The 27,285-nt window shown below is 32.3% G+C and overlaps 1 protein-coding gene across 10 annotated transcripts in view; it reads right to left on the bottom strand.

Annotated features, from left to right (window-relative positions):
• The window catches only part of Rim (Rab3 interacting molecule), a 244,107-nt gene that overhangs the window by 19,221 nt on the left and 197,601 nt on the right, over nt 1-27,285 (bottom strand). For 9 of the 10 annotated variants that reach the window (XM_035091936.1, XM_035091933.1, XM_035091934.1 and 6 more), the window contains 2 exons: nt 23,306-23,445; nt 452-1,513 (listed from right to left, as the gene is read on the bottom strand). In XM_035091936.1, coding sequence (XP_034947827.1) covers nt 1,307-1,513; nt 23,306-23,445 — 347 coding nt within the window. In that variant the 3' untranslated portion in view covers nt 452-1,306. Of the gene's footprint in view, nt 1-451; nt 1,514-23,305; nt 23,446-27,285 lie in introns of those variants that run through there. The other variant, XM_035091932.1, reaches the window with a different exon arrangement.

Here is a 27,285-nt window from a genome sequence, read left to right on the forward strand (position 1 = left end):
TAACACTTTTTTAATCATTTTGAATTGAATGTCTCTATGTAGATAGTTAATTCTTCAATATGCTGAAACGTTAAATGCTATACACCGATTTTTCTACACGCAGGATTTGGGTAATCGATTTTTTTATTTGTGAGAAAATGTATTTCGTAAGAATTATTCTAAAGATAAACCCATTATTTATAACGCGGATGATGACGAATGATTATCTGATACTTATTGTATTAAGCTTAACTAATGATCATTTCCCACAAAAAAAGTTGTAAAAGGAGAAGTGTTTCTAACGTGTAATACGCCTATATTAGTTAATAACCTTGAGCAGAAAATTATTTTATATGCTTCAGGGTATATAAGTGCTCACTCATTATGCCTGTTAAGCGAAGCTCAAACGGCTAATTATAGACTGGTGATATAAGTGTAATTCGAATGGAGTTATAAAAAAAACTATCAGAAACTCTTCCCACTGTGTCTCTCATTTACCCTCTAAAGTTCCACTCAACAGCCGTAACTAATTGTGCCCTTATATTCAACCTTTAGCATATAAAACATCGTATGTATCACAGAATCCAAGCGAGCTATCATCGACTTGAAATGATAGCGTCAGTCAAGACATGTCGCGTTCACGCTCAAGCCGAAGGCGAATTCGCGTCTCACACCTTATGCTGAAATCATCTGTCTAAAGTGATAGTAGCTCGCTTGGGTTCTGGTGCTTCTAGATATATGAAGTATCATTACCTAACGAGAGTAAAAAAATTAATCATAGTCTTAATGATCAAGCAACTGGGCAGCAGAAATTATTTATGAGGAAAGCATACTCTTTTGAAGAAAAAGGATCTTATTATCTTAAGATTCCATTTTCGATTTAGCAGGTGAATATCGATTTATTAATTTTTTTATGTTACAAAGAAAAATTAATTTACATTGGATTAAAGCTACTTTTATTGCAGCTCTTGATGTGTTTTTAGTTTTGCCGAACTGTAAAGACATTTTTTTCAATAATTATTTTGGTAACTTAATAATTACCTCTTTGTAACTACTGGTAGTTTATTAATATAGTAAAAAGGATAAAATACCTCCATAGAATCATTTTTGTCACGTAATTTAATGCTATCGTATACTTTACGTACGTCAATTTCACGTGACATTTTTTGTGGGAATTGATCGCTGTTTAACTTATTAGTAGTGTACATAGGCACTCTCTCCATTCACCCCTCCACTTCCTTTCTTTTTCTATTAACATTTTAATTCTTTAGTCATTTTAATAACATTTGCTAATATTTATAGTTTTAATCTCAATAAATAATAAGTATTAAAGTTTAAAAGAATCCAAGGAGGTAGCTGAAGAGCGACGAGATAAAACAACTGATGGAGGACCACTGACCAGAGATGTGGTGCCAAAGAGTTTGTACCATCCAAATACTATCTCATTGAAGTTCAAGTCGTCTAGCATTATTTGCGCTACACCCATAAATACTTTCCTTCCTTCCAGTCGGCCGTAATCACCCCACACAGTCACCTAAATGAACAAAAATTAGAATACGTACATTTATATGTGAACTTTTTATCAATACTCTAATGACTTAAATTGATAACGAATGATGAAATCCAAATAATGTTAATTTCAGTGTTGATCGGTTGTTAAAAGTCTTGTAAAGATTTTCTTAATCGAAAAGTGATATAGAATTTTTTCGCTTATTCACGAATACAATACAATGCTTATCGCGCCTGCACCCTCCTAATACACAAAAAATTCTAAATTCTAAAAATCTATACGACCTCTAGCAGATTCCAACAACTTTGTGCGCGTAATGTGCATAATAATGTTATAAAATAATGTACTGATGGAACAACATTTCAAGTACAAACCGTGTAGTATAAATACATCAATTCCGGATACGTACACTTTGTGATGGTATTGAAAGAAATCAATTCATAAGTATTAGTAATAGACGAAAGACGGCTGAATTTTATCGTAAGATAAAATTTTTGCTTGTTTATAACAATTTTATTGATAAAAAAAATATCAGTGTTCTCCGGTGGCCTGGGTGTGACCCAAAAGGTCTCCACGACTACCTTTTCAGTGAAAAGAATGATAAGATTAAGCTTGTTTGCCATTTTTTCCTGTTTTTCGATTCCACAGAAAGGTTTGTCAAAAACTTGATCAGTTATCAGTTGCGTAATTATGTGTCGAATGCAATTGGTCCTACGTCGATATCATTTTTGGTCTTGAGATAATCGAGGCGAAAAATAACTCCAAACGCACATACGTACATGCACAATCACAGACTTCAACTCAAGAACTATAGTAAATATATTGTATTCGACTCGTAGTTACTTCGAAGGAAAAACAAAGAAAAACGGTTCCGTTGGAAAAACTCAATGATATTACATTATTCTGATTTTGAATTCTTTGAAACAAATTCAAACGTCGTGAAATTAAAGGTTGATTTTCCGTCACGTTATGCGATTAGTGACATTTTTTCAGTTGAAGGAAAAATTTACTTTTTGAAGAAATTTGAATATTTTACATAAATCCTGTTTTCATTTGTTTATAACAGATTTTATCATTATAAACAGAAAAGATATGTTTTTATTCATATCACAAGGTTGGTAATTTTTTTTCAGTAAAAAAAAAAGTTTGCGGTTGAAGAACTCATTTATGTTGCACAGATATTTTTCTTCATTTGATTGTAATGAATGCAACTGTGATAAACGATAAGAGTATGCTTTCATATATTGTACATCTAGAGTAGCAGTAGATACTCGGCGCCACGTCACATTTACACTGCTGAGTCAGACGCTACTCTATACTGTGAAATTTTGCGTGACGTCATGATGCAGTGCTCGATTGTAAATATCTTGATAACTAATCAAAATTGCAGTATAATTATTAATATACAATCAATAATAAATGTTAGCTTTCATTTGAATCCAAAATCAATTTTATTCATTGAGTATTTATTGAGACACAAAATAGGCCACGCCCTTAATTCTGTTTTCCACACATTTCAATTCGATTTCTAGCCTCTTCTTTTTCAGTCTTATCTAAATGCCATTTGACGCAAACCTCTCTCTCTCTCTCTCGTGGCCAAGATTTTTCTACAATATATATATAGGTATACTCCCACTCTGTGGGAAAAATATCGGACGTACAAACAACAGTGACGTGGCACAGGTTTTTACAAATATCGTACGATAGCTGTTTTTGGCGGATAGTTTGTAACTCAATTTTACAACAAAAAAAAACGAAATTTCTGTTGGAAGAGTACAAATTTATTGAATAGATTCCATCTTCTATTGTTTATAACAAATTCCCTTGTTATAAACGATTTACAAAAACAAATAAGTAGTCTGTGGGCTTCCTCACAATGCCCACCGCATGTTTGCAAAAATTGATCACAATCGAAATACAGTCCAAGAGCAGTGTATAAGAAGCCCCTATGCAGGTATGCATTAATTTTAAAAGTTGATAAAATTGTTTGATGGCAGTTTTCCGTAGAGATTAACAAAAGAGCATTTGTGCCAAATGTCATTGTTTGGAAATGATTATTACTATTGTTTGTCAACGATTGAAATATGGTAAAGTGCATTTTTTGACCTTTTACTGCTTACGCAGGCTATCAACAAAATGACTATCTCTTTTTTTCCAAATTATTTTCTTTTTCCTCTTCAAGGAATCAAAAACACATTTTTCGTGACTTTCACCCCTATTTAAGGACTCAAGATATTGGTATCTTGAAATAGTACATTTCGCACCTAGGGAGGGAAAGTAGTCTAGCTCAAACCACGTGTAAAATTACAACCCGAGCCGAAGGCGAGGGTAGTAAACACGTGGTTTAAGCTAGTCTAATTGTCTTCTCTAGGGCTGAATATGATTTTTCGTCATACCTGCGTGGAAAGTTCAACCCCTCTCCAATGGAAAAGTGAACTTTCCGTGCGGGTATGACGAAAAATTATTTTCAGCAAACTTTTTCAGCTCCACCTGGAAAAGATGAAAAAATTTTTTCCAGCAATGTTCACAAACAAATTTTATGAACAATTTCTGAAAAATACAATTTCATATAATTTTTTTTAATGAACTTATTACTCGTTTATTTTTCAAATGAAACCCAATCTTTTGATTTTTAAAACCTAATCGTAACCTCATATTTTTAATTATTTACAACAGAAATATTATTTATGAATTTTAAATCAAGCACTCTTAAATTATTTCGAATGCTCTTTTCAATTACATTTTTTTAAAATTCATAAATTGTTATTTTAATGGTTTCTAGACATCTTTTTGTGTTATAAAAAATACGATTTATATTTTTTTTAAAAAAAAGATGAACACACCCAATAATCGTTAAAACTTATTTATTTTTCTGAAAAAACTTTTTTACCCATAGAAATATGTTATTGGATTTGATTTATTTACTTTTTTTTTTCTATATTTTTTCATTAATTAATAATATTATAACTGTAGAAATCGAATTTTCTGGAATTTTCTCAATCAAAGTATGTATTTTAGTTTGTTCTTCTATTGATTATATTCAGAGTTATTCTGCTTTGAAGTTTTTATAAAATTATAAATTTGCTCCTGAAGACTTACAGTTTCACAGAACGGGCAGAGCTAAATCGAATGTTGCATACTGTATTTAAGTCAAGCGGTGTGCATTTTTTTTCCATTTTTTTGCCTTTTTCACATAAAAGGTCATACAAGTAATAATCGTTCGGTAGAAATAATTAAGACATAATTTTGATATATTCTTGAGCGAGAAGAATCTTATCCACTCCTAAAATACCAATGAATCATCCAAAGATTGTTTAGAAATCCAGATGCGCAAGGTTGACAATAAAGGAGAGAGAAAAAAGACCTTCATAACGGTGTAAAAAATTGAAAAAATCGGTTTTTTACATAAATTCCGCGGGAAAATATTCAGAAAACGATTCTGAATATTCCATAATTTTTTTAAATTTTGGTCATAATAATTAATATTTTTTTTCCGAACAATTAATTGAAAAGGTGCACCGGAACGCCCAAAATGGTCAGTTTTGGTGCGCGCGTTCAAAGCGCTGCACTATTTCACCTGTAACAGATAAGAATATGCTCTCACTGCGTAAGCAGTAAAAGGTCAAAAAATGCACTTTACCATATTTCAATCGTTGACAAACAATAGTAATAATCATTTCCAAACAATGACATTTGGCACAAATGCTCTTTTGTTAATCTCTACGGAAAACTGCCATCAAAAAATTTTATCAACTCTTTTAAAATTAATGCATACCTGCATAGGGGCTTCTTATACTGCTCTTGGACTGTATTTCGATTGTGATAAATTCTTGCAAACATGCAGTGGGCATTGTGAGGAAGCTCACAGACTACTCTTTTAAAATTAATGCATAGGAAATTTACACTACTCTCGGACTATTATCCGTTCTAGAGATTAAAATAATAGCTAGAGCTTTATCACTTAACTATTCTCTTGTATAAAAAATTTATTTTTTCAAACATATTCCGAAAGTTCGCTAGTGGAAATATTCTTCAATATTTTTCTTGTGGGACTAACAGGTTTCTCGTGGGACTCGAAATATCCTTTTTCTTGCATTACGTACTGTCATCACTCCTTTTCGTATTATAGTCTAGTAATGGTGCAATTTAATTAGCGAATCTAACCTCCTATTTCGAACTAAGGTTTTTTGTATGTAAAATTACATGATAATTCCAAAAAAACTATTTGCAGGCAAAAAAAAAAATGTACGCGTCATTGAGTTTTTTGATATAAACAATTATTTCTAACTAAAACCTACACATTTTCATTAATAACTTTTTAGTTATGCAGAAATCGACGATACTTCATATGAAACTTTTTGTTCTGTACCGTTTAACACAGATGTTTGTTATTTTACATTTTTTATTTCCTTCCTATTTTTTGAGATATTCAATCTCAAAAAATGGAAAAAAGCGTGCTAACTTTTTCACAGTTATCACACTAATTTATCAGTAGTACAGAATTCTTTTCAATCGATCTATTAGCATAAGATCGATAGAATTTAGAAAAAATTTCGAATGAAAATCTTTTATTGACAGAAAATGACGACATAGAAAACAAAAAAAAAACGACTGAAATTTTCGATATTATGCTAAGAAATCGTTTTGAGATCGATCAAAGAAAAGTGAAGTAACAAACATTTGTGTTAAACGGTACAGAACAAAAACTTTCATGTGAAGTATCGTCGATTTCTGCATAACTGAAAAGTTATTAATGAAAATGTGTAGGTTTTAGTTAGAAATAATTGTTTATATCAAAAAACTCAATGACGCGTACATTTCTCTTTTCTCGTAGAATTTTACATACAATAAACCGTGGTTCAAAATGGGAGGTTCGATTTTCTGTTACCCCTAATTTCATTTGCACCCTCACTGGACTATTACGTTTTCATAAATTAATAACTAATGATTTCTAACTGTAGATAAAAATTTAATTGTAACATGTAACTGATCGAAAAAATGAACAGATGATTGCTAAATAACGATAACAAGATGGAATTGTTATAAATAGTAAGAAGTGGTTTCCGCGTATTGCATATTGGTTATGTTTATTGTACAGTAATATCATGTTTTATATCAAGAAAAAAATGAAATCCTGGTGAAAGGAATATCTTTGGACATCTGCAAAAATTTGCGCTGTACTCACACTCTACCGACTCTCGGTGACTCGAATTCGATTTTGTCAAAAAAAAAGAAATTTCTAAAATCATCTACGGGCACCAAGCTTTTCTTTAATGTTATTGTGGAATTTATGAACTGTCTGTAGTATTGTTAAATCATTCTTAACAAATTTTAAGAATTCCTACACGCAGAGAAATGTATAGTAAAAATTACCCTGAATTTTATGGTAATTTGGTGACACTGCCGGGTGAGGATGAAAATTACTTTACACAACCTGGGAAACAAAAAATTAAATATAATTGTATATGATTGGATCCAAACAACCATATATGCTTAGATCCAAATATTGGCACTATCTGTTCGGATCGTAATAGATCTAACTATATGTATGTATATATAGTTAGATCTGTATATGATTAGATAAAATCATATATAACAAGTTTTGAAAAAATATCCTGTAGTATTTTAGAAATATTTTTATATAAAAATATATAATTTTATCTAGTTATATATTTTTAGATATAGAAATAAATATAAAAATTCATGATTAATCATAGTTAAACTTTTTTATTAAATATTATATTGATATGAATATGACAATAAGATTTCTATTATTATGAAACGAGTAACAATTTTTTAGAAAAAAAAATGTAGATATTACAATGAAAAATATTTAAGTTTCTCTTAATTGTAAATTTTTTCTATGGCCTTGTTTTATTTCGCCAATTTTTTGGGTCATAGAGCGTTTGATGTCAGCCGATGTATAAGCCACTAGTTCCGGGAGTACTGACTTAATGAGCTTCTTCCATTCCATCTTATTGGCGTAATCCAAACAATACTTTTCAAAATAAGTGAGATATAAGTTACTTTAATAATATATAACTCTGTTGAATTATTTTTTATAATAATAAAATCACACTTGTAATCGGTACTGATAAAATTACAAGTTCGAGTAAATATATTGATACATTTTAAAAGAAACAAGAAATATCAGTTCGATAACTTTAATTAATTAATAGTTATCTCATTTAAAAGGAATGATTTAAGAATTTAACGTTAAGTATGATTTTATGGGATTATTAACTCACTAATTATTGTTGATTGAGCTGTACTATGCAGGGCATATACTTTTTCGTTGAATTTTTCTGGTCCTTGAGCGCGGGCACTCCGTCCACTACGCGTACATTTCAACAGAGATTCTTTATTAAAAATACCATCCATCAGTTCTCGAGCCATACTTGTCGGTGTGCCACTTCTTTTTCCTTCGCCTAAGGCCTCTTTGATACAAAATATTCCTTCTCCAATGGAAATCATCTATTTTTGAAATGATTGATTATAATTATTATAATCGTTATTATATCAATATAACACGTAAAATCATTAGTGTGAGCATCACATCGATAGTTACGAATAAATACCTCTGCTTTCAGATAATTAGCTCCTAATAATTATTTATCTTCATCATAAAAATCTTCTTCTTGGTTTTTTTTTCTTCGTCTTTCTCATTGTCTTTATTATTTTCTGTAATATCTAGTGTCTCATCTTCTACTATTTTCATGGCACAATCGTCTGTTTCATATTTTTCTTGTTGGTCATCACATCTTTCTACAAGTCTTTCTGTAATTTTTTTATTTGTAGAACTTTACTCAAGTGCCCACTTCGTATAGTAGAGTCAATTGATTCTGATGAATCAGACTTTCATCATATGACAGATGAATTTTCAACTTTATGATGTTACAATATGAGAACGAAAGGCATGACCCTTCGAGACAAGTGGCGACATCCGTATCATCAAGAAGAAACTCCAGAGTACTCATCACTCCACCTATGGGAGCGAACACTCCTAGCCTGTTTCAGGACAAGCAGAGGACCCAGAAATCGACCGTCGGTACAGAAGACTCCTGAATAACCATCCAAGGTCACGAGAAGAACATGACCACCAGTTTCAGTCAGGAAGGCGCTGCAAGAGCGAAGTGGAGGGGGAAGCTCCTACATGGAAGGGGGTCCCGCCAAGACGACGCCTCGAGCACGCCAACCAGTCAGTAGTCAGTCGTTAAGAGAGTATCAAACAGGCTGTCTTAGAGTATCACTCGCTCAAGAAGCTTCAGTCGACGAGTACAGTCTAGTATTGGGCTGCCGTCGTTGCCGTGAACGAAACGCTGCTCGTTAAGTAACATCTCGTCAAGTAAAGTCAGTCCGGGAGTCGGAAAACGGGGTCGATCTCGTGAACGTCCACGACGAATCGCTGTCCAGGAATCAAGGTAGCTGCTGAGGAGGCTCTGGAACCTTCAGGGAGGCACCGGGTAGTCAAGGAGTTTATCAGGACTTCCAACAGCGAGGGACACCAGCCCTGCAGTCCCGACCAGGGTGAAGCAACAGCATCTCCAAGAGAAGAGGACACTCACTGGTGAGCTCACACCTAATACCTCCTCGTAATTCAAGGGCATTAGGGCGAGTCCGTGAGAAGACGCGGAAACAAAATTGTAACGCCTGTCCGATTCTTAATTAATGTAACTTGCTATTGTAAAATTAATTAACTGGAGAAACAACAATTGTTAACTTCACCGTCCCGTACCCGGGTCATCAACTCGCTTTGTCATAAATATTACTTACTGTAAACTAGCTTATAGGGTACAATATAGCTCGCTTCAGGACGCGGGGGGGGGATAACCCTACGAATTATTGTCTGGAAACTATTCTTTTGTAATAAAAGTTATTCTAATTCAATATCCGCCTGGAGAAATTATCCCGGTCAATCCCTTGCGTACCCTTGTTTGCATGCTTTACTGGAGTGGAGACATTCCAGGGGAGGTGACACTGTAACTATAAGGGCATCTGTCCCGAATAGTTGACTTGTATCTCGTTCTCGTTGTCGTTCAGCAAGTCGGTGCCCAAGAAGAACTCACCAAGGTCGTTGACTATACTCTTTCGTATCATTTACATTGTTGTAGCAGACCAGCGATGATCGACATAGAAACAATTCCCGATAAGGTAAGTGAGAAATACCTAAACCTTTCTTGAAGCACCAACAGATAGTAAAACAATTCAAGGTCATACTAGAACGAGCCGACTGGCACACCACTACAAGAATCTGGTACTCTATACTTCCTTTATCAACTTCCTTTATTTCTGAGCTAATTGCGTTGGACGCCCTTATTTCCAAAAGTCTGAACCACTGAGCCTATTCGAAGCATTCCTACAGTCACTGAGTTTCCCATAGATCCACGCGGAGAAGCATCCCCGCGCCTTTCCATAGTCCGAGACTCAAACATAACCTCACATACACATTTTGCAAAAGTTCAATCGCCATTATGTCTCAGTGATAAGAATTATTCATTGAAGATTGTATGATGTACATTTTTCAACTCTAAAACGATTTTATCGATAAATGCAAGATAATTATCGCCAAGTTTTAATCGAAACTGTAAATAATGCACAGCAAATTATTAAAAAATAGATTCGTTATGCGCACGATCAAAAGATTGCAGCCATCTTGGTTTAACGTTTGCACGTGAACAGTATAGTGAGGGTCTTCGGACTACACAATACTATGGTCGCTATGACAACAGCATGCGTAGAGTATACATATATTGTATGTGTGCTACAAATGTAAACAAAACAGTTCTGTTTTTAGTGACAAAGAATCTTGAATTCAGATTATTTTTTCAGATTTTATTCGAAAATTCAGTCTATTAACTTTAATCTTTTTTTTTCTAAAGTAACCTGTAAGTGAGCTACAAAATTTTTTTTCTCAAATATTCAATGAATCTTTAAATATACAATGAGCGATAACGACAATTATCCATACACATTTTATTAATATTTCCATTTTTTGATCTATACATTTGAGAAAAAAAAACTATTGATTAAATATTATGGCATTATCTTCAGAGGATAATCAATCATCGATTATTAAAGAGAAATATAAAATATATCGGGTAGATGACACAATTCGGATGGGTATTGTATAAACTTATTTGAAAATTATAATATCTAATAAGGAATTAACAATATTTTTTAAAATAAGTGAGATATAGTATTTTTACTTAAATTTTTTTTGTAGATACTTTTGCCAACAATATATCGAATGGAAAAAGTAAACGCTAATTTAGATAATATTGATCAACCTACTGAAAGATATCTAAATACAGAAGATTTGCAACATGCAACCGAAGTTTCAGAGGATAATGTTTTATCTGAAAGTGAAGATGAAGATAGTGGTAGCGAATCTGCTGATGATGATTCTAAGGATAGTGAAATTTCTGAAGAAAGTGATGAAACTGATATTGATGAAGATGAGCCAAACGAGCATAATAGTGATAACATTCAACTCAGTGACATCCAATTCCACACTGACGAAATAGGAGATAACATCTTTGAAAATGTTACCATGTTGCATGACAATAGCACTATATCCGTAGATCAGAGTGTTTATGATTTATTGAATCACTATACTCGAAATAACATAACGAAAACTGCTCTGACAGATACATTAAGAATGCAATTAAATATGCTTCCGAAGGAAAATGAAATGCCGCAAACAGTTTATCGTTTATTTCAATATGTTTATAAAATTGCACCACCATGTCATGCTGTTAAACATTTCTACTGTAGAACTTGTTTATTTTACATTGGTAACAATAGAAAAATATCTAGCTGTCCGTCTTGCAATATAACTGTACAAAAGTGCAAAAAGTGATTGTTGGCCAATGATGTGTACAATAGCAGAACTTCCTGAGCGGTTTCGAGAATCATTTATGATTACTCTGGGTTTGTGGTATGATAAAGACTGCAAACCACCTATAAATATCTTTTTTAAACCACTAAGTTTAAAATTACAGAAATTTTTTGAAGATGGTATTGATTGGGTTGATCCAATAACGAAAAAATCTTTCAATTCTAAAATAGTTGCACCATTAGTTATTGCTGATGCTCCAACTAGAGCTCAACTACAAAATGTTTTCAATTTCAATGGCCGATATGGCTGTAATATATGCGAAATTCGAACTAAAAAATGTAAAAAAGTGAAAGGGAAAAGTCGTCATCGCATATACCCTTGTCATTATAATAAAAAACTTAGAGATGGAGAGAGAATGAAGAATCAAGCTCGACAACTAACTGTATACCATAAAAAACAGATAAGAGGAGTGAAGGGAGCTGCTATATTATCCAGTATACCTCAACTAGATTTAGGTACATGTTGTTTACCAGAATTTCCGCTCTTGTGAATTATTCACCAGAACAATATTTTCAGCATTTAATAACTCTAGTCATGGCAATTTTTCATTTACTTTAAGATTCTATAACAATAGATGATTTAAATAGAGCAGATAATTTACTACGATCATTCGTCGAAGATATTCCAAATCTTTTTAGTGATAGAGAACTAACTTATAATACTCATCAACTAATGCATCTTGTTTTATCAGTTAAACAATGGGGTCCACTATGGGCTAACTAAGCATTCATTTTTGAAAATTATAATGGTTTCAAAGCTAAAAGTACTCATGGTACTAAACATATGAGCCAACAAATTATAAACAATATACAAATATATCAAGGCATTGGTATTTTAAAGCATCGCATAGACTTGCAGAATCAGTGTAATGAAGAACATAATGTGAGATATACTTATGAACTTTTAGGTAAAAGTGTTAGCCATTTGAAGTTAAATGATATAGAACGATCGATATTATCAGACATAAATATTGATGTTACAAAAGTTCAGATACACACCCGTGCGAAATTGAATAATAAAATTTATACAACCGATTTATACAAAGAAATAAAAGCTAATAGCCACAATGTTCAGCTAAAAGCAATTAATAATTCCCATATTTACGGATTGATTAGATGTTTCTTTGAAATTGAACATCAACTGTACTTGATACTTCCAAAATTTTCTGTAGAACATGATGGAATGTTTATTCACTATAAAACAAATACTTTAGTAAGACATATTATTCCAATAGTAGAAAAGGACGAATTTTTATTAATTAAAATAGTGATCTACCATACAAATCATTTGTGTAGAGCGATATGTATGTAAAAGACCTAATTTATTACGAAAAAATATGTAATATTACTGTTAATACTTTTTTAAATTTAATAAACAGTCGAAAAATTGAAATATAAATTATTGTTTATTAATTATTCCATAAATATCTAGCATAATTATTTTTTAATCGAGAAAATTATCTGTTGCGAAAGGTTAATCGCAACCTGTCAGCTGGACTCGCTCTCGTCCCAGCTCGTGCTCAGTCGAGCTCACCCGATCCGCTCGACCTATCCTAGCTTTTCTTTTAGCGCTCAACTAATTACAGCTCGTCTTCTTTAACCTAGCCAATGATAGGTGCCCTATTATTGTGCTAGGTTTACCGACGCGAGCTACAACGTGTTTGCAGCCATTAACGCTCACGCGACGCTCCCGTACACATGTTCGATTACCGCTCTTTCTATTTTCGCACAAACTAATTGTTTCAAGCTCTTGATAAATTCTATTCAGGCTCAATAAAGTTCAGTTAAGCTCTAACATTGTTAATACACTATTGTTAACGTGATAAATCTTTTATGTTTATAATAAAAATCCTGATTAAGCTCTAGAAAAGTGTCTTTTGTGTGTGTGCACCTCCCCTGACCACATCCTACGGCGTAGCTCATCTGCTATCGTTATTCTTAGCTCAAAAAAACATTTACTAAAGAGAATAAACTATCTCAGGCAATTTATTTGCAAAAAAAACATTGATCCTTCGAGCCGGATGCGGTCAGCAGTGAAGTGAAAAGTGCTCGTGGAAAAGACATTTTTTTGTTCCGGCGTTCGCGCGCTCAAGCGAAGTATCACTCTCTCGTTCCTGCTCAGTGACTCTATAAGCTCTCTCGCTCACACTTGTTGGTCGGGAGTTTAGTTCAGTGTGGTTCTTAGAAGTGACCAACTTTTGGACTTCAAATAAATAGAGTGAACTTATTTACATTTTTTGTGTGAGTCTTTGGTGCTAGTGTACAAAAAGTGAGTTGTTGTGCTGGTGCTCGAAGATTCTAAGCTCGTCATTCACAATGACCAACGTATCGATGCTCAAGGCCGACGTCGAGCTTCACTTCACAGCTCAACTAGCTCTTCAAGATGGAAGAAAGGAATTTCTTTTTAGAGCTCTTGATGTTTGTCGCTCAGAAGATGTGAACAAGCTCTCTCTTTCTCAGCTCGAATCCAAGCTCTCTGTTCTTGAAGAGACGTGGCAGTTGTTTAGTCAATTAAACAATGAACTCGCCACGAAATTCTCTCAGCTCTATCTTAGCTCCTCGTACAAGAAGAAGAAGGTTTATCTTGTAACGTTAGAGGTCTATGACGAAGCTCGGTCAATTCTGACCAACCTCATCAGCTCTTTCGACTTCCAATAGTTCCATCACCACCAGCTCTTGGAGAATCCAAAACCCTAGCTCTCAAGTGTCTTCGATCAATGCTCAAGCGACTCTCAAATGACTCTAAGCTCAATCAGCTCTACACACAATTTATGAACGAATATCAAGCTCTAGGACATATGAGACGTGTTCCAGACGTTCAATTAAGCTCAAGAGGAAGTCCAGGTATTGCATCTGGTGATCGCTCGAATGAGATGACCTTGGCACATGATACTTCGGTATCAGGAGGGTTGAGGGTCTCGGTAGAGGGGTCATCGGTGCAACCCAATAATCTGCCTCGTTTTTATTTGCCTCATCATGAAGTTCTACGTGAGCAAAGTCTTACCACAAAGTTGAGAGTCGCCTTCAATGGATCAGCTCAGACAACCATATAGAGCAGTACAAAATGGGGCACGACGAATTATAATCTGCCCCCGCGTGACAAAACATATCGTGAAGGACAGAAACATCTATGTGAACACGGGGGCCTGATTTAGCTGATGTGTACATCATTTGAATTGCAATGAATGAACCGTTCTAAAATTATGCTAAACACACATTAAGCTTATATTTTTTGTTTTTTCACTTTACTAATATTTGACATCTCTTGACTTCTATCCTTAACTTAAGTCTTTCTTATCAGTTCTACATTTGTCAGTAGAAAAATCTGGTTTATGAAAAGCAGATGCGTTTCATTTTCCTCTACAATTTTCATTTCCAACTCTTTAGATTGTTCTTCAAAGTCTGAAAATTCTTCTTGTATTATTTGAATATCACTATATTCATTCATTGCCAATGACTATATATTCACAAAATTATTGCTTAAAGGTTTCTCTTCGTTATTTATAAGTGATTTGGGAACAATCGTAGTTTATATCAAAATTGTTGGGAAATTTTTTTATATATGCAGAGTCCGATAATCTTTTATCTGTAATAATACGATCGGTACACACAGTTGTTAGTATTACGTAATACCTACATTTTATCTGAAATGTAGAACGTTATCTGATTTCAAATGAATCTAATATCGGTAGATACTTATCTGTGAAATTCGTTGAATACGAAGATAAGTGTGTTCTACATTTATGTAATTTATAGAAATCATTTTCAATCTTGTCTGTGTATGTATAGATATTAGAGAGTGATACTCTCATTAGACCCCCCAAAAAGGCGTTTCAGCAGAGAAAAAAAAAATATGTGCCTCGTAAAATTTGATGTAGAATAATGTATATCAGCCACAAAAAAATCGGAGGTGACACGTCGGGATACCTCTTTTCTTAGTACTTTCTATGAGCTAATGCAGGGAATATTAGAGTATGCTATGGTAATGTCTATGGCAAAAGTTACTGTTCCTAATTCATGGATCGTGGCAAAAAAAATCGTCCTCCGAGACCGCTTTGAGGGAAGCTTCTTTTGAAATACAAAAGTTGTTGAAGAAACTGATTGAACTGTGCCCTCTATTTTTTTTCCTCCTTTTGGAACTAAAGTACTCTCTGAATGTACCTCTAATTAAGAGCCACTTTGATCAGAATTATCTATGTTGTCTAAACCATATGATTGAATTTTCGATTTTACATCGTTAACGAATACTTCTGATGTTTGTTTTAATATTTTACGATCTTCAATCGTTTTTGATGATATGAATTTGTTAATTTTACGAGAAACAATACGATGAGCTCTTTTGAATGATAGTATCCACGTTGGAGATGCTTGAAAACGGAGATCATCAAATTGTAAATTTTTTTAGCTAATAATGCCCATTTTCTTAAATCGGAATGATGGACTATCATCCAAGTGTCGATCGCAGTTTTAAAATTTTCCAACGTATATTTGCAAATTTAAGCTATTTTTCCTTTGTATGTTCCACCTTGGTTCAATTGATATGCCCAGCGTTTTAATTGTCGAGTGGACTGTACTTTTCTAAATTTTTGCTTAACACTATCGATACTTAAATTCTTTTTCTTACTACTTCGCCAATACTCAACTGCTCGCAATTTATAATCATGACTTAAGCTCTCTTTATCAGTAGTACATGCTTTATCAGGCACTTTTGGTTCATGGATTGCAGATGCATATTCTTCGTCTTCTATAATTTCTGGTTCCTAATCCTTTTATGGCTCTCCAAAATGTAATGAATTCTCCTCCATCATTTCGATATTAGTATACCCATTCACTGCATTCAATAATATTTGTTCAAAGTGATTCTTCAATTGTATTTCAGCATCATTTACAGGTGTCTCTATAATTTTCATAGTTTAAAATGTTGTTAAACGTATCCGAATGACATTAAGGGAGTTAACTTTCATTTTTAACTATTGAGTGTTACACAATTTTTAGAATAAAAGATAATAATATTTTTATTTCAAGCACACAATTTTATACACGTATGATTATTATTTAATAATTAGGAAGCTCATTCACAAGATATTTGATTAATCAATTAACACGTATCCTTATGGGAGAATGGAAATTTGTTCGTCGCGACGGTGTAATAATTGATATTGCATATGGAAATAACAGAAGGATTTTGATGCAATAACTAGTACTTAATGTTCATATATTAATAATTACACATATTAATTTTCAAAACGATTAAGAATCCGGATTTCTATAAAAAAATTTCTAAAACATCACAAAATCGCTCTTTATCACGAATATGAATTTTTACTATCAATATGTGGCAAAGTTGTAAATCAATAAAGCGCGCGTTGATTTAAAACACGGTATATGAAAACTTCTAAAGATGAACAAATCGTACATTATATTTTAAGACAACTTTGAAAAGAAAACTCGAATAATGACGTAAATAAAACTTAATATTTTTTTACTCTTTAATACATAAATAATTTTTTTTTAAATTTTCTAATTTCTCAATAACTTTTTGCACTTAGTGACTTGTACAATATCTTTCTTTCTTCCAAATAATTTTCTTAAACCTCATTTCACATCCTTTTGGTAGGCTTGTATGATCATATTATACGTGATTTTTGCATTATCTATTTTTTCCATAGTATACGAAACACTTTTCTCTAACGGTAGTAGATCTAAAAGAGCTGATGTGCGGTCGAGTTTGTTAAGTGACTCTTCCCACTGCTCACAATTGTTAATTATATGTTCTTCAGTTACATTGAGTTTACATATAATTATTTGGAGCATCATCACATTATCCACAGCATTATGTGCTCCAAAAGTTGGAATATCCATTAATTTAGCTAGGGCAATTAATGTATTTGATCCTTTTTCTTTAGTGCCAGTAATATTCCTAATAATACCATAAGTATCACTAAATCCATGAATTAATGGACTAAAATTCTTCATCATATTAACATTGTTAATAGCTCGTATTAAATGTGAGCGATCAAAATTACACTTATAAGCAGTTTAAATTATTTTCAACTTAATTCTAATTAGAAAAGAATAAAATTCAATAATAGCTGTACGAAGAGGTATAGATTCAACCCTAACGTCATTAAATAATACATTTCCTGCATCATACGTCAAACCATTAATTTTGGATACTTTTTCAGAAATGTTGCGTTGTGGATTGATGTAAACAGCAAATTTGTGATCTTTATAAGCAGCAGTAATTTGTAGGATTTCCGCTTGTTTACCAAAACCGGATGTTTCTAAATCAAAATATGTAATAGCTAGAGACGTTGTGTCAATAGTAGAGATATTGGGAATTTCCAAAATAGTTTCATTCTTGAATAACCCAATATTTGATTCGTAAATAACCCTTTCTCTTGTTTCTTTGTTATTCCTTAATTGAGTTTTTCTTTTCTTTAGAAATAATCGTCGAGTTTTGAATGCAGGCTTATTTACTTTCACAGATATTTCTTTCTATTTTTTTGGCATGTTTGACAGTATTTTTTCCTGGTGACATGTGTAATTTTTTTGCAATGTCACTGATATAATGTTCACCAATGTTTTTTTGACAGATTGAAAATGCGAAACGAAACGCAGTAGACTCAGAAGAACTATAAAATCTACATTTAGGAGCTTTGCTTGCCATAATTGCATTTAAACTTTCATTCGCCGGATTAGATGTAATCACACTAACTTGGTGTAATCACGCCATTCACCACAGTTTTCATGGTTGTTGAAACAATAACAACGAGTGTTTTTAATTGCAGCAGCCATCTTTTCATGTTCAAATTGATTTTGTCGTGCGGAATAAGTAAAACAGCACTTTAAAAATTCAATTGCATCATTATTTAATTCTTTGTGACGTCCTTTTAATTTAAAAAGTTCATTTGAAACACCCTTACAGGTATGATTATGATCCGAGTCGGATCATCCGACAATTTGACAATATCATGATTGCTTACATTACGTACAGCCGCAATCGTACAAGAGTCGTCATCACCGACTAAAACTCCGAGTTCCATTTTACATGCTTTCAAAGAATCACTTTTTTCAGTGACAGTAACCGCAGCTGCTGGTTCGATTGCCTTAGCACTACCTACAAAATTGAGTCTACAGTCATGATCGTTAGGATTATGTCCAAGATCACACAATCGACATTTTCTGTGCATAGATATATAGTCTAAAACTTTTCCGGTCTCTCTGCCTTTGAATGCACCGAACCCATTGAGGCTATCGTATTGCCTTCCATTTCCTCTGGTTGACTAACCCAAATCGAAAGAAGCCACGAAACGTATAATAGACCCTTTATTAAAATTAAGAGAATCAGGAATAATAAATCCTGATTTTATGTGGGTAGGACTGTGAAAAAAAGAAAACAAAAAGTCGTCTCATTATAATTATGTAAACATTTCAATACGATGTAAATAAAATTCATTTAAATATCAATTTTTATACAAATTAATAATATACGTGTATGGCTCAAAAAAATGTATGTATAATGTAAATATGTATGTGAGAAATTTTCAAAAAAATTGCATAAAAAAATCGATTATAAAGTTATAAATAGACAATCATCATGATTCATTATAATAATATATAGCAACGAATACGTTGTACAGCTCTTATTCTGTCATCGAAATTCATAAAAATAATGTATGTAAAATATCACACATACATATCTACACTTGAAAAAAATGTAACTTCTCAGTATTTACAGTAATTTCATAATTGTTTCTTTATTTTTAATTGTGAGTTTCCTTTCTAAACGAGTTGCCACCATGGAACTATCTTTCGTCAATGCTTTACCGGCTGTACCTGCTTCTCTCTCATGTCTTTTAAAAACTTTTGTTGATATTAGCGGTATATTCATAGCTGCGAAAAGTTTATTAACTTGAGCATTTTCCATGCCACCGTGTAAAGTGCCTGTAATTTGATCCAATTTACATGAGTCATTTTACAAAATACATTGCAGATAATAAGAACAGAGTAGTGCAAAAATGGATTATTTTTATTTACACTTACCTATAGCTAATTTTGTGTTCAAATCGAACCGTAGCTTTCCATATTCCGTTGCTGACATATGAGTTTTATCCGTAGAAAAATGATTTATTGTCAAACATTGCCGACATTTAATCGGAAAAATAATCACTGCACCTTTTTATACTGATCCTATTCTAAATCTAAAATAATCATTCCACCACAGTTTTGACAATGCTGATTATTTCCAAAAGTATCAATATGAATGATACAACGTCCATCATTCATATTTTCTTCAAACGATCCAATTTTTTAAATAGAATTTTGTCGTAGATTTTTCCCAATTTCCACTAAACGTAGTTTATTAAAATACACTTTTTCTGTGACTCTTTTTCTTTTCCACATGAAAATTTTTTTAATTTTATCCATAATGATTTAATTGAAAACTCACGAGACCCACATAAAAAATGATCTAGGTTAATGTTAACCGTTTTCGGTGTATCACTATAGGTGCGCTACTATCTCGTTTTCAATTCTACCAATCTTATTTCATTTAAAAATTATCCAACGTTGCACAATCTCACACTTTAATCAACGACAAGGAATAAATTAATTTATATATTTTACAGCTATAGTTCTAAGTATATGTTTACCTACTAATTAGTTTTAAGCATAATTGCATCAAAAATTCTATGTTATGCTGTAAAACGTAGTAATTTTTTAATTATACATTTTTTTACATGCGAGTGGTACTTCACATTCAAAATTTCATAACTCACGATATACAAAATCGAATTTTTAAAATGAATAAGTGTATTAATAGGTGTTGTATTATAGGGTGTCAACTTTGGGGGTGATTTTCACCCTTTCAAAACATTTTTCTGCGGAAAAAAAATTTGTGGTTCATCATTTTCGACGTCGATCATATAGAAGCCCCAGCTAAATCGACGGTGACCACCTCGCGAGGTTTCTTTGTGAGTCAAAATCTTCTCTCTAGCTCTTCTTCTCATGCACTGAGCATTAGCTTAAATTTAAATCCCAACCGGAATGCAAAGTCCTCATTTACCCTAATAGCCAAATTAACAATTTTGGAAAAATCTTCTTACAAATGTTCCAACTCTTTATCAATTTCCTGCAATGCGAATAATCTTAACCAGACGTCTAGCGACTAATTTTAAATTCATTTGTGAACTCCAGTGTTATTGCGTCTAGAACCTCTTGCAGTTACAATTGACTCATCAATCAAGAGAATGATTGAGATCAAGACAATCGTTAACGACGACTAACCTTAACTGATGCAAGAAAGTAAACTCTAGACTTACTTCTTTTCTTCAAATATTTCTATTTTACAACACAATATGAATATTTTAAGATATAATAATAGTGACAAAAATTATGCATATTTATCTTCAGGAGATTGATGTATATCTGTATGATATTGTGAGTCTTTGCGATAAAAGTAATGCATGAGTGAAACTCCCGAGAGGTAAACAAGAATTGTCCCAAAAAAATTTTACCCATCAAGAATTTTATTTTTGATAAAAATCACTATTATTCAACGCAAATTAAACACGAAACTAAGCAATTTATCATTTACTTTCATGCCTATAAATTTTTTCGTATCCTTTAAAGTAAAAATAAAATAATAAAATTTTGCTGAGGCTAAACTTGTGCAGATATTATATATATAATTCCAACTCAAGTGCATTACAAGGAAAATCTCACTCTTCAACAAATAGAAAAAACTAATCTGATAAGTTCTATTACTCTTAATTGTGAATGAAAAATGGACCTTGGTAATCTTTGTAGTATTTATTTGGGAATACTCTCTTGTTTTGATCGTCAGAGCTTTTCTGTTATCATTGATTATTCAAATCGAAGGAATTATTATTATTACAACTATGTGGAGGGGCCAACTTCACTCTTGGTCCAGTAAAGGTGCAATTTACTTAGCGAATCTAACCTCCCATTTTGAACCAAGGTTTATTGTATGTAAAATTCCATTAGAATTCGAAAAAAACTAATCGCAGGCGAAAAATGTACGCGTCATTGAGTTTTTTGATATAAATAATTATTTCTTATGAAAACCTACACATTTTCAGTAATAACTTTTTAGTTATGCAAAAATTGCCGTTGTTGAATTTACTAAACTGCATAGTTATTTTTACTCTAATTTCACCCTAAAAATTACTATGCAGTTTGGTAAATTCAACAATGTGCACAGTAATTTTTACAATGTGCACAGTAATTTTTATCGTCACCCTGCAGTGTCACCAAATTACCATAAAATTTAGGGTAATTTTTACTATACATTTCTCTGCGTGTAATGTTTTAGTCATTTAAAGGTGTTGAAGAATTATAATATTTGATATTTTTGAACAATCTAGAATCTGTATCCATATCATCTTTTCAAGTATTTTGCTCGGGTAGTTTTTGTATTGATTAATCATAGCGTTTGTTGTCGATCAATCGAATTTTTCTATGATTTCGTTTAAATTACACTTATACACTACGTAAAATAAATGTTATCGTAATTTCATATAGGAGAGTATAGGAACACGTAATATTACCGCAACAAACAAATTCTTGTAGGGTGATAAGGAGAGTATTTGTGCAAATTTTTATTACTCGGAAACAATAATTACTATTGTTTATTGAGTGTCAAAGTTTGACAAATTGCGTTTTTCCACCTTTCACCGCTTACGTAGGAAGAACGTAGGGAGAATCTTTTTTTTTAGAGAATCGAATTCTCTACAAAAAAGTCAGCGAGAGCACCTGTCTATCGTGGACAGATGAAAATGTACAGTAGAAGGCACGCTGAAAATCGAGCATTTCAGGCGCTCCGACAAAATATGCAGGTGAGAGCCTTTTCAATTAACATAAAAAAAAAAAAAATATTTCCAATATCTAAGAAAGTCTGGAAAAATTCTGGAATGTTTAGAATCTTTTTTTGAACATTCTCCAATTAAAATTGAAAACAAAAAAGAATTTCTCGATTTTTCATAGTATCTGGAGCGTCGTTTATTTTTTAATTTTTACGTGAACTTTGCACCTTTATTAACTTTCCATTAGGAAGTTATTGTAATTGGGTCGATTGGTGAAATTTGCATTTTTATTAAATCTCCATGTTTCAAGATATTTGCAAGCATACTGACATATTTTTAGAATGATGTGTGTGTGGACGTATGTATGTATATATGTATGTATGTATGTATGGATGTATGTATGTATGTATGTATGTATGTATGTATTTATGTATTTATGTATGTATGTATGTACGAACGTCAGCATTTTTTTCGTTTTCGATATCTCAAGAACGAATTGAGATATCGACTTCAACCAAAATTAATTCGAAATATATTATTATAAAGAAGACCTGAAAGGAATTTGAACGAATTCGATCGAGCCGTTTTTTTTTTATAACAAAATAACTAAGAAAGAAATAAAAAGATAAGCTATTTGAAATACTTTTAAGCCAAACAATAACAATTTCATTTGAAAATAAAGTCGATATTGACTAGATATTATTGTTCACAACCAAACATGATATTAATCAGAATTCGATTCTCTACAAAAAAGATGTTTTTTATATCTCCTACCGTTCTCCCTACGTAAGCGGTGAAAGGTGGAAAAACGCAATTTGCCAAACTTTGACACTCAATAAACAATAGTAATTATTGTTTCTGAGTAATAAAAATTTGCACAAATACTCTCTTTATCATCATCTACAAGAATATGTAACCAAGAAATTTTTGTTCTTATTCTTTAATTTATGCACGTCATTCCAGTACGAATAGAATAATCTATATTCTTAAGATTTTAATAACAATTTACTTTTAACTATATTGTTTTATATTCCATAAGATGCTCGCTCAAATAATTAATTGATAAAGAAAAATGAATATTGAAAATATTTACCTGTAGTATACAACCCTGGAAATTCTCCCGAAATGCAAGAGGTTGTTGGTAAAAAGGCTCTAGTGTTTTTCTCGCTGTTGTTGTTTTTGCTTTGGCTATACATTTCTTTCCGTTGACAAGATAAACTTTGACGTATGGAGCTGTTTAATGGTAATTATTTATATTAATCATTAGTATATTGTGACTAAAAATATAAATCTATTGTATACATCTAACTTTAAATGGGATCGTGATTCATAGCGAATAACTGAGAAAATGTAGTACAATCATCACTGGGAGAAACTAAAAATCAAAACTGTTTCTTTCTGGAATGATCTATTTTTTAATGATTGTAATTGTTGTATGCTCTTGAAAATTTTGTAACCCAAAATAATTTTCTATGGGGTTTAATTAATGTTAAATATTTGACAATATTTAATGAGAAATATAAATTTTGACGATCACTGATGACGCAATTGACAGCTAAGTCAATGGTCACGTGGCTTGTAACGTCCTCACAAATAAAAAAAAATGGGGCAAAGTCTTATTGCTAGTGAAAAAAATACAGTACCTGGGTTTATTTACAGGTATCATGATTTTTATCACAATGAAATGGCCTTTATATGAATAAATAATGATAAATATACTTTATGACAATGTTACATTATGTAACTTTATAAAAGCTTCTAACTACTGACAGAAGAAGAGGAATTCTACTCAACCGCTAAAATAGGAAACATCACATTTGGATAGGTAAAGTTGATAAATTTCTGCCACCTGAAAAAAGACTAATAGGACTATAAAAGTCTGAATAGGTATATAAATAGTGATCGTGAAACCTATAGAATTCTGAACTTTCCTATCGTCTTGACTCGGAGGACCCTAAGCCGGTCAGTCTAAGAATATTTGAATTTGTTTAATGCTGGACTTGTCCACCGGCGCATAAGTCGACTCACGGGACCTATCACAATGAATTATTTCTCTCATGGCCCAGCAGACAACTCTATATTCCTAACAACGCCAACGAGCACGCAGACAGATACTTTTAGCATCAGTTAGATCCAGGCAATTCGCGCAGTTAACTCTCTCACAACTGACTCTCACAGTCAGTCTCACAACAGAGTTATCAATTTGTGCGTAAAACTCAAGTTCAATCGTGAGATTCGTAGCCTGACATCTCATTAAACAATTAATAAACAAACATGAACTAAACTAATCAGTCTAAACACTGTTAGTGGTCCAGGTAGAGCAACTTTGTGTCCGGTGAAGACGCCATAGACCCTCACGCACAGGCACACTTACAAACCCACGAACGAACAACTCAGTTGTATGTGTGACTATCACTACAGAAGTTAATTGTGTAGTAATTGATGTTTTGTTTAGACAATTCTTACACTTTATCAATAAACAATAAGATAACTTGCTCATAGTTATTAGTAAGTCAATGTATTTTGTAGGGTTAAGTTTTTTTATCATAAATGAAAACTAGTAAAACGTATTCCGAAATAACACATTCTTTTAATCTAGACTTTCTTGTATCAAACCTAATTTTTGATTATCTAACAGGAGATAAATAGGTCACAATAGGAAAATACGACTTAGAAAGTGATTCTATTATTCACCAATTCGTCATAAGATTATTTAAAAGATTAATTAATTAAACAAGCACTTAGCAGTATATTCTGCTCTCACGGACTATTTATGTAGAGAATTCGATTCTCTACGGAGAAGATCAATTTTTTTTTGTAACCGTTACCGTTCTCGCTACGTAAGCGTTGAAAGGTAAAAAAACACAAGCAATAAAAATTTAGATTATTGCTCTCCTCATTACCCCTTTTAATCATTTGCAACCAAAAAAGATCTATTTTCATTCTATAATTGATGTACTATACCATAGGGCTTAAACTTACGGCTATTAGACTAACACGAAAATATTTTGTAAATCGTATTTTCCTTTTGAACGAATCGATTTCATATCGAAATTGTTGCCATCAAATCATGTCTGCTCTCATTGTAAAGTTAATAAAATTTTTTAATAGCGGTTTCTCGTGAAGATTTACCCGTTGAGTCATGCTTTTTTTTACTGCATATTTTAATCTAAAATTTTGTACTCGGTGATTCTTGGGGCCACTGATCACGAATCTGAGGTTCTATTGTTATAATTTTCAAATCCGAGATGGCGGACCATATTTGTAAACTTCAATCAAATTTCACTAAAATTGGTATACCGAGGTTTTTGGGGATGATGATCACGAATATGAGCTTAGAATTACGGAATCCAAGATGGCAGCCTAAATTTTGTGCAATAGAATCGTTTAGACCAACCGATCAGACATAATTCTATTGCATGTTATGGTCTGAATTTTTGTACTTGATTGTCTTTTTGTGGTGGCTAATTACAAATTTGAGGTTAGATTTACAAATTATAAAAGAGTGGATCAAAGATAGCGGACTAAATTCGTAGAATTCGATCAAATTCCGAAATATTTGGTTTCATAGAGGTTTTCAAGGTCACAGATCACGAGTCTAATGTTAGTGTTTCGGTACTTTTCATATTCAAGATAGTGGATCCAATTTGTCCGATTGCCAGTAATACATATTTTTCCACCATCTTAGATTCGCCATTTTAAATTTTGCAAATATAACTTTGGTTTTGTGATCTACGAACCTCAAAACCCTCGTGTACAAATATTCAGACTGAAATATGCAATAAAATAATGTTTGTCTGGTTAGTCTAAAATAAAACTTCAGTTTCACATATCATGTCCAAAATCTTGCACCGCCATTTTACTTTTCGTCAATATAACCTCAGATTCATGTTTAGCTAAATATTATTGTTTAGAAATGATTTTTACTATTATTTATTAATAATTGAAATGTGGCAAAGTGCATTTTTTGACCTTTCACTGCTTACATAGCGAGAACCGTTCATTGTGGATACCTTTTTTGTAGGGAATCAAATTCTTCACAAAAAAGTCGGCGAGAGAATATACTTAAATTATCATATAATTGATAAATAATAGTAAAAATCATTTCTAAACAATGATATTCAGGACAAATGCTCTCCTCATTAACCTTCATGAGAAACCGCTGTCAAAAAATCTTTTTAGCCCTTCTAAAATTAATGCATACCAGCATAGTGGCTTCTCATGCAGCTGTTGTTTAAAATCCACTGAGAGAAAATTCACAAGAGGTTTCTATCAGAAAGACGTAATCTTTCCCTGAATCTATAACTTCGTGTCATAGTAATTCTTCGCTGACTATAAAAATTACTAGTTACTCAGAAATTTTAAACCTGACATTATGGTACTTTCTGTTAGTATAAGTGAATGATTTTTTAGAATCGTACAGAACCTTTTATCTCTCACCACGACTATTAATGAGATTTTTAGTATCTTTTACCGATACTTGTCTTTGATACCCTTGTTAAGAAAAGTTGTTGTGAAAAAATACCCTTAACTTTATGTTAACCGCATGCTACTTTCAAAATCTGAAAAATTATACAAACTACGCGTATGAATCATTACAAAATCATCTGAGTAAATTTTACCAAGCATGTTTAGTGAAATCTCCCCAAAAAAAAGAACCTCTAATTTTCCGACGACATATGCCTACGATTCGGATAACTATCAATGAACACGTAAGCGTAGTCTTGTTTTCACACGAAAAAATTCCATACAGTAATAAAACTAGCCTCAATTCCCATTATCGACGAAAAAAATCATTCTCTTCTATTTAAGAGTACGCACTTTTCGGGTACATTTAAGGTCCGTGCATATTCAATTTTAGTATTTTCTTAAACTTCTTCGAGGAACGATTAAGTTGATTAGTTTGTGTAAAAAACGTAGAAGTGTTTTAAGTTGTGGTGTTTGTTCACTAAACTTGTAATAAGAGTGCAAGTGATATTGTTTCTGACAGCGAATAATTTTCTAAGATACATAAGATGCGTAAAAAAAAAATTCTACAGTAGAAAATTTTACTGAAAATATCAATAGAAAATA

This window comes from Chelonus insularis, unplaced genomic scaffold, assembly GCF_013357705.1.
Source record: "Chelonus insularis isolate UGA/USDA-ARS -01 unplaced genomic scaffold, ASM1335770v1 contig_8_pilon, whole genome shotgun sequence".
NCBI classification, from domain to species: Eukaryota; Metazoa; Arthropoda; class Insecta; order Hymenoptera; family Braconidae; genus Chelonus; species Chelonus insularis.